Raw genomic sequence first — 18,936 nt, forward strand, 5'->3', positions numbered from 1 at the left:
TCAAACCTTTATCAGAGAAATTTGAAACAAAGATTTTTTTTCCAATTTGGCCATTTTCTTTCTTATACTAGGCGTGTTACTTTTACTTGTGTAGAAACCTTTCAGTTTCACATAATAAAAGTTATCTATTTTATTTTTTATAATTGCCTCCATCCTTTGGTTAAGAATAGATCTCCTGCCCATAGCTGTAAGAGGTTTATGATCTGTTTCTCATCTATTTTTTAAATAGTATTATATATCCATTTGGAATATATTGTGGAAATAGTATAAGGTGTTTGTCCAAACCTAATTTTGATAAATGGCTTTCCAGTTTTCCCAGAAGTTTTTAATCAAATAGAGATTTCTTTCTGAGTAATTTATGTCTTCTAGTTTATTAAACATAGTTTTTGAATTCCATTCTTTCTAATTCTCCTTCCTCTAGTATCTTCCATTTATCTATTTCTCTATATTTTAACCAATACCGGATGGTTTTGATGAATGCTGCTTCAAGGTCTGGGAAAGCCCTGTCTTTTCATCCCCTGTGCTTCATTCTCTACTGTAAGGCCTGCTTAGTCAGTATTTATGATGACACTACCCTACCTCCATCATGTTTTTCCATAGACTTTCCATTCCTTTTTTCTCCTTCCTTCCTTTAAACCTTCCTTAAACTTCTTGCTACTATTGTTAGAGGAATATCACATATCCCCAAAAAGAGGAAGTAAAGTAGAAAGGTAAGTTTCCACTTCTCAATCATTACCAAAAGCAATTTTCAGTAAGTCTATAAAAATGTCTTTAAATATAAATATATATCTATATATACATCTATGCATATATATCTATATGTATATATGTGTGTGTGTGTGTGTGTGTGTGTGTTTGTGTGTATATATGCTGGAAAGTGACTCTAGGGAAAGAATGGAGTACCATAGAAAGAATGAAGATCTGCGGATCTGCTATTCCACTTGCTAGTAACAACCAACATCTCAGGGATTTCAGTTTCATAATTTGTAATAAAGGGGCTAGACTTCCTTAGATCCTTTCTATCTCTAATCCTATGATCTAATAGTATACTGGATATTTTAATGAAAGTCTTTATAAATGAACTTGAGATTTTTTATTTTACCAAAAAGGGCAGGATAGTTGAGATCCCTGTGTTGGCATACATTTGGCCACACACTTTGCCTGTTATTGACTATATTTCCCATGTTTCCATTCTTTCCTCTTTGTGGTCATGGTGAAAATTAGAAGACTGTCACTTCCCTTATTTCCAAAAAAAAAAATACTGCAAATCCTGTGATCCTCTAAAATGTAGTTCAAGACAGATTTTCTCAAAAGTGAGGCTTGAATTGTTGAAAACAAGGAGAGAGAGAGGGAGAGAGAGAGAGAGAAAGAATGAATAAAAGTATTGCACAAGTTTCTACAGAAAGCCTTGTCTGTTTTTCATATTCAATGGGATTAAGAAATACATGTTCCAGACTTTAAAAAGTGGGGGGACATGAAGATAGCAATAAACTATTAGACCTCAGACTCCAAGCCTAAAAACACGTCTGTCTAGAAAACTGTCTATTGACTTCAAATTATAGAAATAAAGACTTGGGGGCTTTTACTTAAATGTTAAAGGAAAGTTTTCAATGAACTGTACTATTCATTAAACCATTCAGGTTGGTCCAGTCCCTTGAATGAATGTTGAAATGTAATTAGTATAACAGCCTCGTAGTGTGTACTTAGTCATGTACGTGTTCAATCAAGTCAAAAATATTTATTAAGCACTTACATACCAGGTAATATGCTAAGTGCTGGGAATACAAACACAAGCAAAGAGAAAGACAGTCTCTCCTCTCAAGAAGCTTCCATTCTAGCATGGGAAGACAACACATAAAAGGAACCTGAAAAGAGGAGCAGCAGGGGAAAGGGGCAAAATGAGCCAGAAGTTCAGAGAGTCAGGAGAGCCCAAAGAGGAGGGAAGGTGTGAACAAGCCTGGGCTGGGCGCTTTCCTTGAAATGGGCTCCAAGAGAAACCAATCAGAGAAAGGAGCCACAGGAGTGAGCTGAGTTTCCAGACAAAGACCTGGCTGCTTGCCAAATCATGGTAGGGAAAGAAGTCTGGGAGGCAGCTAGGTGGCGCAGTGGATAAAGCACCAGCCCTGCATTCAGGAGGACCTGAGTTCAAAGCTGGCCTCAGACACTTGACACTTACTAGCTGTGTGACCCTGGGCAAGTCACTTAACCCTCATTGCCCCACCAAAACAAAAGAAAAAAATATTTCAGTAGATACATGATCTCATCAGTGGGGATAGTTCTCCCAGTGGTACAGATAACTTATCCATGCCTTCTTATCCTGTGTGATTCTCATCCATGTCTTTCCATAAATCCTTCACAAGGTATCTATCCAATGTGCTGGAGGACTTTTTCCATATCACTGGTTCTTAATCTACTATCCACATTTCCCATGAATGGGAAAAAATAAAATATTTATTTTCAGTAACCTCTAAGAGAAACTTAGAATTTCCTTCCATTTTGAACATGGGCATCAAACTATGTTAGCAGTACCTGTGACTTTGTCACCAATACAAATCACAGATTTTTTATATCATAACATTACAGTTGTCAGGCAGATCTCAGAACATCATTTAAGCTCATCACTGCTTCAAAATTACTAACTATTAGACCCTCTGCCAGCTATAGGCTAAATAAGCCACAAATCTTCAAAATATTTTCATAACTCTTCTAACATAATTGGTTTCCTTTGAAATATGGTTTATGCTTTAAGAGAAGGGTCCACAGGCTTCATCATACTCCTGAAGGGGTCCATGACACAGAAAAGGTTAAGAATTCCTCTCTCTAGATAAATTAATGTGTCTAGATTGTCTAAAAACTCTGTTATTCTTAGTACCCTCTGTGTCTTTTTCTACTGCTCTGCTATTATCACTTCAGGAATGGAAAAAGGCCACCCAAGACTGAGGGCCATTCTGCATTTTTCTGTTTTATGGGTTGTCATAGCCAAAGAATTGATCACCTGCTGGTGAGCCCACCCATGCTGAGCCTGGTTCTCAGGCAGCAGCCGCTGGATTTGAAACCCTTCCAGCTTAGTAGGACCTTCCAGGACTTCTGCTCCACAGGCATAGCCATGATGAGGCAACCGAGCAGGACCTGGAGAGGCTACACTTTCATAAACAAAAGTTTATGAGCACAAGAAGCAGTGTGATATAGTGGAAAGAGCACCAGAATTCGAATAAAAGGACCTGTGTTCAAAGTCCAGCCCTTAATTTGTACTACTTGGGGATCTTCCCCTCTCTGAGTCTCAGTTTCCCCATTAATATGATAAAGATGGCTGATTAGGTATCCTCTAAGATCCTTTTAGTCTAAATTTATGCTCCTGTGAGCTTATGTACATAAGCAGACACTGATTTGCCAAATCTTGGGCATTAAATAATAGGAAAAAATCAAAAAACCAAATTTATTCACTTACCTATATGAATCTAAATAAATGGGTGCTTGATGTAGAGGAAACAGCAGGGAAGATTAGAAAACCGGCAGAGAGATCAAGGAACAGTTCTCCCGCTCTGCAGGAAAATATTCTGTGGGATTCTTTCTTTCTCTCTGATTTATCCTCATCTTTCCTACCACAATTGCAAATTAGTGCTACAGTCTTCAAACTATACTTTGTTTGGCTCCATTAATAGATCTGTCCACCACATCCCACATTTACTAAGTGATGCTTTGTATCCTTTGAGCTTGACTCAGTTGGGCATGGACTGAAGGAAAGGATTTGGACTACAAGTTAAATGGATTGCTCAGTTGGCATCCCATGTGGTCTGTACTACACCTTTGGCCATGCTAGGGCAGAATCTCTAAATTCTGCCATCTCAGAAAATACAGAGAGGAAGAGCTGGCCATGCATGTGGCTTACTGATCACCCCCTAAAAAATCTCACTTGATGCTACACAGCTAGCTAGCATTCACATAGTCTGTAGGTGAGTTGGGAGATTGTACCCCCAAGCATATGAAGACTTCTCCTGGCGGAACAGGCACATGAGAACATAGGCCCTGTGGAGTGCTTAGAGGTTGGTCGGTCATCAACTACACCAAGGTCATCCACTGCATTCTGGGCCATCGTCGGTCATCCTAACTTTTGTCCTTCCATTGGACTTCAGCGACTCTGAAAGAAAGAGTGAGGCTAATGATTCTGTGCAACTCTGCCTCCCTTCAATCTAATCCACACTCAAATCAGGACATGACTCTGTGATGGCATTGCTCCTTTTCAAAAACAAGGGACAAACAACAGTCCTTTAAGTTTCATGAATGGCCCTATGTACATCATCTCATTTAATCCTCACACTGGCTTGTCAGGGAGGCTTTATTATCTTCATTTTATAGATAAGGTAACTGACTAGCTCTGAGTAAAACAGCTATTAAGTGCCTGAGGCTGGTAGCCTTTGACCTTGGGCCTTTCTGAATTCTGATCCATCACTCTATGCACTATCCTACCTAGCTTTCTAGGTAAGAAAGTGACCCTGGGTTCTTTTGTGTGTGTGTGAGGCAAATGGAGTTAAGTGACTTGCCCAGCTAGACACAGTTAGTAAGTGTCAAGTGTCTGAGGCTGGATTTGAACTCAGGTACTCCTGACTCCAGGGCTGGTGCTCTATCCACTGCGCCACCTAGCTGCCCCAACCCTGAGTTCTTAAAGGTTTTTCCATCTAATATACTACAAGCTCTGGTAGGTCCTGCCAACCTAGAAAGGTTTCCAGTGTTGTTCTGGCTATAGACTCTGAGTTAAGCTGGGGTTCCTTTAAGTTATGAGAGATGTTTGTACCTAAAGAATGGACTATGAAGTGAGTGGATGGTTTTTGGCCATTACAACATCTACTCATCTAAAATGGCAGTAAACTGTGCTCAGTCATAAATGAATTTAGAACTTGCCCCAGGTCTAATTGGAATAATCACCTAAGTATCATACAAACAGAATGATTTGAATATAAGCAGCTAAATGGCATAATAAATAGAAAACACTGAACTCAGTCAGGAAGATGACATCAGTTCCTTGACCTCAGATACTAACTAGCTGTATGAGTCTGGATAAATGGCTTAATCACTTTCAGCCTCAGTTTCCTCCTCTGTAAAATGGAATAATGCTAGCCCCTACCTCCCAAGGTTGTTGTAAGGATCAAAGGAGATACTTGACAAACCTTAAGATACCATGTAAATGCTAGCTCTGTGTCTGTGTGTGTACTTAATGAAGTCTTCTCAGAACCTTGGTGAAATGGTTTGTAAAAGCATGTTCATAAGTTACTTTCATCTGTGAAAATGATGGCATAGCTCTCTCTTCTTCCTATGTAAAATGCTTTGCAAAACCTTCAAGTTTTCTAGAAATACTCGCTGCTATTGTTGCTATTGTTGTTGTTATTACTTCAATTCTGGACCTCTCTGCACTCAACTAGACTAATCTTTTAGGTAGCAAATATAAAGACAATCACTGGTTCTGTATTCAGAACTTTTTTGCTTGCTAGGACCTGTCAGAGCATATATTCCATGATCTCCTTCCTGACTTGAGGAAGCAGCAGAGAAGAACATTAGTGGAAGACAAATATGTCTAACAGAAATATAGTATAGGAGTTACAGTGGTCAGGCTTGGAGTCAGGAAGACCTAAATATAAAACCCACCTTTCTCTCCTTATTAGCTTTGTCACCCTAGACAAGTCAATCAACCTCAGTATGTCTCCAGCAACTCCCTAGGACTTATCTATTAAATTCTTCAGGACTTCCTTGAGTCTGTGATTAGTAACTAAATTCACCAGGTCCCCTCCTGATCTACAATCTCAGTGACAAGAGTAATGCCTCCAACAATAAGGATCTTATTCTTCCCTGCCACTCCTGTCCAGCTTCTGTCTAGGTCTTCCCATAAGTTTGCCACAGGGGATCCACCCAATATACTATAAGCTTCCCTCAAATTCTTTTAACTTTAGGAAAGACATGATTAACTAAATTCCCCAAGTTGTGGAAATCATAGATCCTTTAGGGATTCCCATGTGCAACGTTGAACATATAAATATGGATATTCATGGACTAATGAAAAGTCTTTTCAGATTAAAAAAAAGATTCAGAAGATCTTACAGGACACATTCCAATTATTTTTCCATGACAAATATAAGAGACTCTTCATCAGAATCATAATTAAACATATCACCTGACTCTTAAATCCAATTCACTTTCAAGTCAAGACATCAGCCTCCTGATGTCGTCCTTGGTGCTCTTTGAGAATGAAGGACAGGGGCACCTAGGTGGCACGGTGGATAAAACACTGGCCCTGGATTCAGGAGGACCTGAGTTCAAAGCCGGCCTCAGACACTTGACAGTTACTAGCTGTATGACCCTGGGCAAGTCACTTAACCCTCATTGCCCTGCCAAAAAAAAAAAGAAAAAAAGAAAAAGAGAATAAAGGACAAACATCAGCAACAATTAAGGAGCATTTATTAAGTGCCAGGTACTGTATTCTGTGCTATGTATACAAATACAGCGTTCAGCTTGCCATTTAAAGCCTTCATCATTTGTCTCTAGCCCACCTTTCTAGGCTGTTCAGATGTTGTTTGAACAATGCCCTCAAAAGCATTCTGTTCTACTGCAGGGATACTACAAATTCACAGAGAAGTAAGCACAAGCTATATACAAAATACAAAAGAAAGTGTGGGGGAGGAGGGGTTACTAACAACTAGGAAGACCCCAAAAGGGTTCTTAAAAGAGGGAACCTGGGGGCGGCTAGGTGGCGCAGTAGATAAAGCACTGGGCCTGGATTCAGGAGTTCCTGAGTTCAAATCTGGCCTCAGACACTTGACACTTACTGGCTGTGTGACCCTGGGCAAGTCACTTAACCCCCATTGCCCCAAAAAAAAAAAAAAAAAAAAAAAGAGGGAACCTGTGAATTAACCTTTGAAAGAAGCTAGGTCAGACTTCCAAGAAGTGAAAATCAGAGGGTGAGCTTTTCAGGCTTAGGGGTCAGCTATGCAAGAAGCATCAAAGTGGAGGCTGAATGTAGAGGACAGGGGCCAGCAGGTATCATAGACTGGGGTGTAAGGCACATAAAGAATGATGTTTGAACAGCCTGGAAAGGGGGACTAGAGACAGATTCTGGAGGGTTTAACCATCAAGCTGAAGGATGCACTTTATCCTAGAAACAAGACAGAGCCACAGGGACTTCTTGAGTAGGGAAAAGACCTGGGCTTTAGAAATATCACTTTGGCAGATGAGTGGATGATGGATTGGAGAGGGGAGAGACAACAGACAGAGAGAGCACTTAAGAGGTTATTTCAATAACCCAGGAAAGAAGTGACAAAAGCCTGCATGGGCATGGTTGTGGTGTGAATGTAGAGAAGGGGACAAATGTGAGAGACGTAGTTGGTGCAATCAATAAGACTTAACAATTGTTTGGGGGAGAGGAGGTGTGTGAAAGCACTGAGTTCCAAATGACCCTTGGTTGTGAATTTGGGGCACTAGACGGTGGCACCCTCAGTAAAAATAGTTAGGAACAGGGCTAGATTTGTTGGGGGGTGAGGAGCTAAGTGGTACAGTGGAAAGAACACTGGGCTGGGAATCAAGAAAACTCATCTTCCCGAGTTTAAATTCAGCCTCAGACATTTACTGGCTGTGTAACCTTGGACAAGTCACTCACTTAACCCCAGTTTCCCTCAGTCTCCTCATCTGCCAAATGAGCTGGAGAACAAAATGGCAAACCACTCCAGTATCTTTGCCAAGAAAACCCCAAGCAAGGTCACAAAGAGTCAGACATGACTGAAAAGCAAAAGTTTGTTGGAAGAGAAAATGAGGGATTATTTTAGATATGCTTAGTTTGAGATGTCTATGAGATGCTCAGATGGAGAAGTCAAGCAGGTATTTGACACGAGCTCCAGATTGAAATGAGAGCTGACATGTAGATGTGGGAATAATCTACATAAAGATGAGGATTGAATCCATAGGAACTGATGAGTTTCTGAAAGTCTAAGAAGAAAAAAGGATGGGATCCGGGGTAGACTTATGGGAAGTAGGAAAAGGATCATGAATCTGCAAAGAAAATGGAGAAGACAGAAAGAGAAACCCAAAGGAGTAGTGTCAGGTCCTAGGGGAGTAGAGTCTCCAGGACACAGAGGTCAACATATCAAGGAAGATCTCAAATCGTATTCTAGTAGGACACAAGCCCTTTGAGGTAGTCAGCAGACAGAAAACATATCTCAAATACAAAGCCCCGTGACCATTACCGTCTATTGGCCAACACACACTTTCCAGTGACCTTAGCATAATGGGCACACTTAATGCTTTTTCTGTCCCAAAAGGAAGTTGCCTCTCTGAGGAATCATGGGGAAGATGCTTAGAAAGGACTTGAGAATGAAAATGTAATTAAAGCTCCAGAATTCCTTAGGTGCTTTTCATCTAGAATTACTATTATAAAGCACAGGATCTGGGAACCTGCAGATGTTCTACTTGAAAAGCATGCTAGAAATAGAATGCCTTCAACAGAGCTGTGGTGGACATGTGGGGGGAGGGAAGAACCCGTGGTCTTAAGCAATTTTGCAAATAATATAATCCTCTGAGCCAGGATAGAAATAGCCCAGAGGCATCGTTTAAATTCCATATTATTCTGAAGTGCTATTATCGCTGCTGTTAATATTGCCACAGGAACATAAAAAAGTAACATGTCTTAAGGGAGCCGAGGCGGCCTGCTTTAATTGGCTTGCTTATCTCTTCAAGGCTCTATAATTTACCTCTTGTGGGAGTTTTGACCTATAATTATCACCTTGTGTGTTTTCTTTGTTATGGAACTCCAGGAGTCATAGCAACAGGGCTGGTCATCCTGGGGGTGGTCATTTGGGATAGTGATGAAAACTTCTTGTTTAGATTAGTTAAATGAATGCCGCATTCTTACGAGAGTGGGGGGCCAGGTTGCAGGGCCTGATAAAAAGGGGGGGGCGCTGCTCATTTTGTTCCAAAGGCTAGGTAGCAGTCTGTTGTAAGAGATGATTCCAGTCTGCCTTGGATAGAATGGCAGCATTTTATTTCTTTTTTTTTTAATAGTAGTTTCTTTTTTCCCACTTACATGTAAAGATAGTTTTCAACATTCACTTTTATAAAATTTTGGGTTCCAAATTTTTCTCCTTCCCTCCAACTCCCAAAGCCAGCAAGCAATCTGACATAAGTTATACATTATATTTATGTTAAACATATTTCCACATTAGTCATTTTGTGAGAGAAGAATCAGAACAAAAGGAAAAAAAACAAAAGAAAGAAGAAACAAAAAATAACAACAACAAAAGTGAAAATCATATGCTTCAACCTGTATTCAGTTCTTTCTCTGGATGTGGAGAGTGTTTTCCATCATGAGTCTTTTGGCATCGTGTTGGAGAAGAGCTAAGTCTATCACATGTGATCATCACACAATGTTGCTGTTACTATTTACAATGTTCTCTTGGTTCTGCTCATTTCACTCAGCATCAATTTATGTAAGTCTTTCCAGGTTTTCCTGAAATTCGCCTACTCATCATTTCTTATAGGACAATAGTATTCCATTACATTCATATACCATGACTTGTTTAGCCATTCCCCAATTGATAGGAATCCCCTCAATTTCCAATTCTTTGACACCCCAAAAAGAGCTGCTATAAATATTTTTTGTAATGTGGTTCCCTTTCCCTTTTTTATGATCTCTTGCTACATTTTATTTCAGCAGCAGTGAAGTTTTCTGTAAAAAAAAAAAAGTTTCTATGGTGCCTTGGTTTAATCCATAAATATAGGCAATTGCTGAGAAATGAGAAAAAGTCTACAACTGTAGAAATAAATATGTTCTTACCCACTTCCAATATTCTTCTGCCTCTGTCATTATTAGTAATCATAATACTTATTATCTAATATATATATATATACACCCCAAATGATTGTAACTGATGTTGTCATTTATAATAATTAATAATTATGTGTTAATAAAATTAGAAACCATATAAACTGTTGGGTTTGGCACCAGGAAGAACTGGGTTCAGATTCAGTATCTGAGGCTTACTGTATCTCAGCAAGTCATTTAACCCCTTAAGTACCTAACGCAGCCTCAGAAAATCTATCTGCTAAGTCCTAAAAAGATTACTACTTGCTATAGAGAAGGCAGTTCCCATACGAGGAGTTCATCCCACTCATGAAATCATAGATCCTCCTCTATCCAAGAATAGTTGACTAATATACCTATTGTGACTAATATTAGGCTGCCTTTTAATATAAATTTAATTATACATTATTAACATTGAATCAGGTTGGTATTTCGATTGTCTGTTTTATATATTGCCTGATAATAATTAAAATAATTGGGGGCAGTGAGGTGGCACAGTGGAAAAGGCACCAGCCCTGGATTCAGGAGGACCTGAGTTCAAATCCGGCCTCAAACACTTAACACTTACTAACTGTGTGACCCTGGGCAAGTCACTTAATCCTCATTGATCCACAAAATAATAATAATAATAACAATAATAATAATAATGATGATGCAAATTGGCAGAAACCAACACTGTGCTGGGTTAAACTATAATGAGAATTTTTAAAAATCAAGTAGCTTTAAAAAAAATAACAAACAAGGAGCATCTAGTTGGCACAGTGGATAAAGCACTGGCCCTGGATTCAGGAGGACCTGAGTTCAAATCCAACCTCAGACACTTGACACTTACTAGCTGTGTGACCCTGAGCAAGTCACTTAACTAACCCCCATTGCCCCACCCCCCAAAAATTGAAATCGCAAATTTATCTAGCCATACAGGGCTTAGTTCTATTTTTCATTTCTTTTTCTTACTAAACATTAAGTGTGACAATGACTGGTGAAAGTTTCACAGGGCACATATATAATGTGTGTAGGCCTAAAGGTTTTTTTCTAATTTACTCCAAATCTCAGGGTTGCTTTCGGGGGGTTGGGTTTGGGTTTGGGAGGTTTTTTTGGTCTTTATTTTGTTCACATAATTTCTTTTTTAAAAATCATACAAGTATTTTATTATTTTCCAGTTACATGTAGAGATAGTTTTCAACATTTGTTTTCATAAGATTTTTAGCTTCAAATTTTTCTCCCTCCCTCCCTTACCTCCCCCCTCCCCAAGACAGAAAGCAATCTGATATAGGTTATATATGTATGATCACATTAAACATATTTCTGCATTACTCATGTTGTGAAAGAAGAGTCAGAACAAAAGGGAAAAACCCCCAAAACAAAAAAAGTAAAAACAAAAGTAGAAATAGTATGGTTCAATCTGCATTCAGATTCCACAGTTCTTTTTTTCTGGATGTGGAGAACATTTGCCATCATGAGTTCTTTGGAATTGTCATGGATCATTGTATTGCTGAGAAGAGCTAAGTCTATCACAGTTGATCATCACACAATGTTGCTGTTATGGTCTACAGTGTTCTGCTAGTTCTGCTCACTTCACTCAGCATCAGTACACTCAGATCTCAGTTTTAATAAGTGAAGTTGACTGAACATTCTTGTCCACTAAATTTTAAAAGTATTCATGTGATAGAAATATGTTGTTAGAATCATGAAAATTGGGGCAGCTAGATGGCGCAGTGGAAAGAGCACCAGCCCTGGAATCAGGAGTACCTGAGTTCAAATCCAGCCTCAGACACTTAACACTTACTAGCTGTGTGACCCTGGGCAAGTCACTTAACCCCAATTGCCTCACTAAAAAAAAACAAAAAAGAATCATGAAAATTGATATTTCAGAATATAGATCCCTTAAAATATTTCATATATTTCCCAAAAAAAATCATATAATTCAAAACATGTTTGTTTCTCCCTGCTGGCATGTGTGTTTGTTTGTTTTTAATGAAAAGTTATAAATTTTTGTGAATGGGTCCATGAAAACAAATTTTTTTAAGTCATATATTTTAGGAGTTATGAAATCACAGGCTTTCTTTCCAAGACTGGCTTTTAAAAGGAAATACAAATTTTGTTTTTCTTTACTTGCTTATTTCTTTTATGCAGACCTTTAATGCCTGAAGAATGCAGAAGTACTATTCAGCCCGTACAGCCCCTGACATCGGAATGCTCTCGGCTTTGTAGAAATGGCTACTGCACTCCTACAGGAAGATGCTGCTGCAGTCTAGGTTGGGAGGGCGACTTCTGCAGAATTGGTTAGTATTTTACCATAAATGCAAGGGTTTGGAATAGGAATGGGGGAAAGGGGTGGGGCTTGTGTAGGGAACAGGACTCTCACATACTCAATAATTCCACTCCAGTCATGTTTTTTTTCTAGAAACTTCTAAAGTTTAAGTGGCATTTGCCAATTTGCAAAAGCATCAAAGGACACTCTTTTTCAAGGCTTAAAAAGGAAACTTTTCCCTTATTTTCATGGGCTGAATTCTACATTTCTGTAAGCCAGCCTTATCTGTAATGGGAGGATTTCCAGGGGGTGGAATCTGACTAAGATGACTTTTAAAGTCTTTTCCATGACAAATTTTAAGATTTCATACCCAAGCCAACTTCAGCTTCAAAAGGTAAGAAATTCAATACGTTGGCATCGCATCATGAGTCTGTGGAGTTGCCCATTTCCTACTGGTTTGTTTTCCTTCCATTTAGAAAGAGAGCATGTGGTGTATCCTAAACTGGCTCTTGCATAGAGTGTGCTTTCCCCAATCATTCACTGGCACAAAGTGCTACTTAGCTTGCATGTGGGGGCTGCATAAAGAAGGTTAAAAAGATGTGGGCTAACATGAATGGCGTGAAATTGAGTGAAGATTCACAAATGTGATATCCTGTGACTTTATACATGAGAAAGGGATACCTCTGGATAGTTCTTCCTTCCTGCTTTTTTGTCTTTCTTCCTTCGTTTTACTTCTTTCTTTCTAATCAAACTAATTTAATTTGGTTTTAAATTATGTGCAAGAATAAATTAACTAAAACTCAGAGATTTACAGAAATGCATGCATTTGTGTTAGACTTGAAGTCATGTGTGACTTAGAAAAGAAAAACAAACCACTAGGGGAAAAGAAGTCCAAATATTGAGGCTGAGTCTTGCCAACAAAAATAAAACTCCTAATTTTAATTGGATTTTACTTTTATTTCAGATAGAAAACTCGCGAAATTTCCTATTACTCAAAGCCTCTTTGAATGCTTTTTTATTTATTTTAAAGATCTATTCTGTTACAGTCAATGTTAACCTAATATTTGGGATTAGATAAAACTTTTGTTTTAAAACACATTATAAATTTAATTACCACTAATAAAAACAAATAATCAAATAAATGTATACAATAAGGAATAAAATCTCGCATAACACCTTCACATGTAACAAAGCAGATCAAAAGCAACAAGGAAACAAAAAAGTTTTGTTCTGGGACTTTTCCATGTCTGTCTAAAATATTTCTTACTCTATAGATTTCTTCCTTCCTACTTTCTTGCCTTCCGTAGGCTTAGCACAGACCCTGACACACAGTAAACACTTAATAAATTCTTGGTGACTAATCAATAAAGGTTACACAGTTAAGCTAATATTCAAAACAACCTTAAACTGGCCACCATATTTCCCATTTTGTATTCTCTGTCAGAATCAATTTCAGTAGCTACTGTAGTAATAAATTCATATTAGGTGCCTGGTAAAATCTATTGCCTCCGTTCCCTTTTTTGTCTCTATTTTACGTCATGCTAATAGCTGTAAACCATCTCAGACTTTTTTTTTTTAAAACAAGAAGGAAATAATTCCTAAATTTAAAAAATGCCTAAACTCATGTGAATTTTAAGTTTTTTAGTTAATAAATTCATCTAGTGAAGTTCATTGTTTTAGCCTTTATCTACAAGGCATATAATGTCTATTGAAATAATGACTAAATAAAACTTAAAAGATTGATATGCTGAACCAATTGAGACATTTGTTACATGTCAACAAACCTGCAGATTGATATTCTTGTTCCAGTAGGTTCGTCTTCTCCAGCTTTGGGGGAAGGAAGTATTTAACTTTTTTCTATATCATTACTCCTCCCTGGCTGTCGGCACCCACACTTATTAGCAGCCGCTCTGAAGACTTGGCTAAAGCATTTGGAAAGGCACAAATAACGTTGTCTGCCGAGTAAGAGAGTCAGTATTTAAAGAAAAGTATTATCGAGGTTTAAATACTCGCACTAAGCCCTCTCAGGGAAGATTATATTGACTCCCGTCCGGGTATTCACCCAGTTAGCAAAGACAACTCCTAAACTCCTTTCTTCATTGCTATTTCCATAGTAACTATAAGTAGTAAAATATCTGAAGTTTAGGGTCAGAGTTAGAGGAGGGAACTAGAAGAAGTCAAGTCAAGTTAATGATTGGATAGAAGGTATTATCACAGACTACTTTTCACTACCCACCAGGGTACAGAGGCCTGGAGAAATACAAATTGGGGGGGGGGGTGTGGAACACCTAGGTAGCACAGTGGATAAAGCACCGGCCCTGGATTCAGGACGACCTGAATTCAAATCTGGCCTCAGACACTTGACACTTACTAGCTGTGTGACCCTGGACAAGTCACTTAACCTTCATTTGCCCCAAGGGAAAAAAAGAAATACAAATGGGAACAGAAAATTTGAAAAATCACCACACAGTTGGATAACTAGTTCCTTAGTGTCCCAACAGGGAGAAAAGAGGAATTTCTTTGTGGAAACCTAAATCCGCATTTAAAAAGGCAGTAGATTTACTAGGGGGATTTTTTTTTAAGGGAAGGGAGGCTCCTGAGTAGATCTTGCTTCTTCAGAAATAACTTCATGGTTCAAAAATCATTTTTTTCTGGATATGGTGGCACATGCCTTGTAATCCCAGCAGCCAGGTGAGGATGAAGCTGGTGAACCTTTTGAGCTAAGGATTTCTGACCTCCAGTGGCCTGTGCCGGTTGGGTGTCCATAGTAAGTTAAGCATCAATATGGTGAGGCCCTGGGGTCAGTTGGCCATCAACTTGCTGAGGAAAGGTTAAAGCCACCTTGCTGAGCAGTGGGATCAGGGCCATGAGTAGCCCCTGTAGACCCAGCCTGGGCAAAGTAGGGATACACAGCCTTTAAAAAAAAAAAAGTAAAATAATTTCAAATCACATGGCCCCCTTTGTATGTTTTTTGAGACAACCTCCTAGAAACAGTGAGCTTCTCTTTCTGTTTCTAAATTCACAGGATTTTCTTTTCTTCCTTTTATTTTCTAGCAAAATGTGAACCAGCTTGTCGACATGGAGGAGTTTGTGTTAGACCAAATAAGTGCCTATGTAAAAAAGGATACCTGGGACCTCAGTGTGAACAAGTGGATAGAAACATCCGCAGAGTGACCAGGGCAGGTATTCTTGATCAGATCATTGACATGACATCCTATTTGCTGGATCTAACAAGTTACATTGTATAGTTTCGGGGACTTTTTGGATTCTCCTTCCTGATGGGCATTTATTTTTAATCCTGTCATTTAAAAAAAAAGGAACAAAATGAAAAGACTGTTATCCTGCTACAAACTCCTGTGATTTCATTTCCTTTTTTATTAATTTAAAAATCATTTCCACAAACATGCAGATACTGTGTGTATGTATGCCTGTCTGTATGTGTGTATATATACATATATATTATACTATATAGAACATATATTTATATATACACACATGTGTACATACACTCATCCATCCCCTACTCTGAACCCCACAAGTGTGGCTGCTTCCTGGTGGGTTTTTTAAAAACTACATTTCTTTATATGGAGTAGTTTACACAGTGAATCCACTGTACACTGAGAAAGGACATTTTCTATGTCACCAGAATAGATTCCTTGATATCCCAGCTATTTTGTGTCTGTAATAACTAAGAACAATTTTAAGATGGAGTTTTGAAACATTAACACTGTATAAACTGATGGATCTAATCCTTTTTTAAAGTAACATTTTAAAATAGAAAGACTATATGATGAGATAATGTTTCAGAACTCCTTGGTGCATTTCTAAATGGGCAACTTGATAGAAAATTGTAATCTTCACCTTCATCAATGTATTGCATTACAGAATGTTATGCACTTACCTTTTTATTGGCATAGAAATCGGGTTACCCCCAACTTAATCTCAAGATTGTTTTCCAGTGTTTTATAATTAAATTATATCAGCATATTTCAAAACCAATCATCCTAAAAGGTCTGTTTTTATTGTATATTTTATTTAACAATAGGCACTGGGTTCATGTTACATATTTATATTATTTTATTTTATTTTTATAATATAGACATCACCTAGATGAAACCGCTTTACCATGTCCTGTAAAATACTAAAGTTACATTTTTCACCAACTTAATTGGAATGACGGGGAGTGAGAGAGCAAACACGCTCTTTAATGTGCTGTGGATCTAAGCTAGCCATGTATCCTTGGGTCAACATGTAATCATTCACGACGGGACGAAAAAAAAAAGCAAGAAAACAACCAGTCATTATAAAATTCCAGCATTAAACATTTGTAAAGTGCTTTTCACCATAGCAGGACTGCTCAGAGTGTATGGGATTAGAATGGTGCCGATTTCACACTGCACGGAACTTTCCCGGAGAAGAGCTTGTCCTGAACCAATCTTGGAAAGCTCTTTACATAACGAATTTTTGCCAAATATGACTTTTCATCTAAGTGTCCCTCCAGGATGCCATGGAAACCTTCACTTTGGTTAATGTATCAATAAATCTTCTGTAAATGTATTGTTCAGATTTTTAAAGAAATGAAATACTCTAATTTAAAACTGAGAAAGACACCTTCTGACTGGTTGGCCTTTTCTTAATGGTTTTAAGTGGGCAGTTTGCCATGTCTGGATTGTAATAATAGATTAGGTTTCTTTGCACTACTGAAAAAAAATCTACTCAAGATGAGCAGGTTCCCACCTTGGTATTCCTATAAACACCTGTTCCTTCTGAAGCCTGGCTACAGTATTGTGAATTAGGCAATGCAGACTGGCTTTTCAAATGTGCTCCATTTCTCACCTTTAGAAAAATAAGCCTTGATTGGGGTAGAAAGGGGGTGGTGAAGGAGGAGGGGAGAGTGAGGAACAGTATCTTAGTAGGCGGTATTTCTCTGTTGTTTTAAAGTGAGAGCTCCGTAATTAAAGCCAGGGAGCATTTATAACTAGACCACAATGCAAAGAGATGCGTTAAGTCCACTGCATTTGTCTTCCATATATGATTGCTTCAGTTTCCAGTGACCTCATGGCAAATGGAAATTGGTTGAGAAATCTTGGTCCAGTGCTTCGTGAACAATACCCTGCATTAAAAAGTGCATGCATAATTTTGCACCATTTAGATTCAATTGACAGTCTATTCAAAGAAGTCTTGGGATTAAATGAGCATGGAGACCAAATTGCCCCCTTACCCCAGAAAAGGGGTGGTCCCCACTAGTCCCACTAACACTTCATTGGCCCAATGGTGTGACAAATCTTGCAATGAACCCTGCAGCGGCTTGCATCTGTAGGTTAAGAGCAGGCTTTTGTCTCCGTTGCTTTCTCTTCCTAGCCCCTGTGCTAAATTCCATCACAAAAAAACTTTGACAATTAAGAAAATGTCCTGACAACCATTTTTTTGTAAATTGACCTTACCATCTAATCTTCCCCTAGTCAACGTGGGTGACATTAACAAAATGTGAACTTCTCGTGAATAAACCAGCTGTCTAAATCTGTCAAATCATGTAGTTTTATTACATGTTAAACTCTTCATACTTTCTGCAAAAAACAAAAACAAAACAAAACACTAGGGGCACTGCCATATTTTCAGCAAAATCTGAACCATTCAAACTTTCTTCTTACATATTTAACATATTTCCAAAAAGATATCATTTGGCCAACACTTCTGTCAGGAGAATTTTCATTAAATGAAGGGAGTTTCTTTTTCTCAAGTTGAAAGAGTTCCAAGTAGCTTTAGAATCCCAATAAGCCCCAGTTTGTCACTGCCTTGATTGCTGTGGGTTTTCAGAATGGAAGATGAAACTCTAAAAGAAAGCCAGTCCCTGGACTTCAAACTTAAAAACACTATCAGATCCATTTCACCTCTTTTTTGTCCATGGGCGAGGAGATGCCAATAACTAATCAATGACCAAAAATTTAAACTTGCCACTCAGTTATTGTTTTGTTTGTTTGTTTGTTTGTTTATAAATCCAGTGGACATTTCTTCCAGAACAACTTTTAATACACATCTGTAAGGAAATCTTCTCAGTTGGCTTATGGTCGAAAGTAGGTAGGAGGTGGTTAAGAGGCATGTCATAAAAGGACATTATTTTACCTCTTCTAAGTCAATCGTTATTTAGCTCCAACAGTTCATGTTTTAAAATAGAAATGAGGAATATCTGAGGACTATCTACAAATGAAGAAAAAAGACTCATGATAATCATTATATATCAAACACTCTTTTCATCCAGGTCATTAGTTTAAACTTAAAATAAGTTTGATACGAGGATCTGTGCCCAATATGGAAAAAAAAATATGCCATACTTTTCTACCATCCTCTTGTCCTCCAACCCTCCTACTCTGACAAAAAAATTGCCAGTCTGTAAGAACTTTACCCTGAATTAATATACACTAGTTCTCATGATGTGCATTGAAGGTATTACTTCCAGTCACTTCTTTCCAACCTGAAAAATCAAAATTCGTGGTAATAAGATAACTAACTTAATAATTACCCAGCACTTAAGTTATCTTTTTACACCATCTGTTAATAATATTTATGGCACTATCCAATAGGCTATCTTTCAGTCTTGTGAAATATATATTAGTTTGCTTATTTGTCCCATTAAACCATGGGTACTTAAACTTTGTGTATTGTGGAACCTTTTGGCAGACTGGTAAAGCCTACCAATCCTTTTCAGAATGATCTTTTTAATGCATAAATAAAAATATACAGAATTACATGAGAAACCAGTTATATTTAAATCCAGTTACTAAAATAATTTTTTAAAATAAGTTCCCTATCCCCAGCTTACACACCCTGAAATAGGCCAACCTTTTAA

General features: G+C 38.1%; 1 protein-coding gene across 3 annotated transcripts in view; it reads left to right on the forward strand.

Annotated features, from left to right (window-relative positions):
• The window catches only part of LOC122732648 (hedgehog interacting protein), a 141,085-nt gene extending 122,626 nt beyond the window's left edge, over window positions 1-18,459 (forward strand). Inside the window, exons 12-14 of one of the 3 annotated variants that reach the window (XM_043972929.1) lie at window positions 11,972-12,120; window positions 15,144-15,272; window positions 16,189-18,459. In XM_043972929.1, the coding sequence (XP_043828864.1) occupies window positions 11,972-12,120; window positions 15,144-15,272; window positions 16,189-16,199 (289 nt within the window). In that variant the 3' untranslated portion in view covers window positions 16,200-18,459. Of the gene's footprint in view, window positions 1-11,971; window positions 12,121-15,143; window positions 15,487-16,188 lie in introns of those variants that run through there. The other 2 variants (XM_043972930.1, XM_043972928.1) reach the window with 2 other exon arrangements.
• The last annotated feature ends 477 nt before the right edge of the window (window positions 18,460-18,936 follow it).

Source organism: Dromiciops gliroides, chromosome 6, assembly GCF_019393635.1.
Source record: "Dromiciops gliroides isolate mDroGli1 chromosome 6, mDroGli1.pri, whole genome shotgun sequence".
NCBI classification, from domain to species: domain Eukaryota; kingdom Metazoa; phylum Chordata; class Mammalia; order Microbiotheria; family Microbiotheriidae; genus Dromiciops; species Dromiciops gliroides.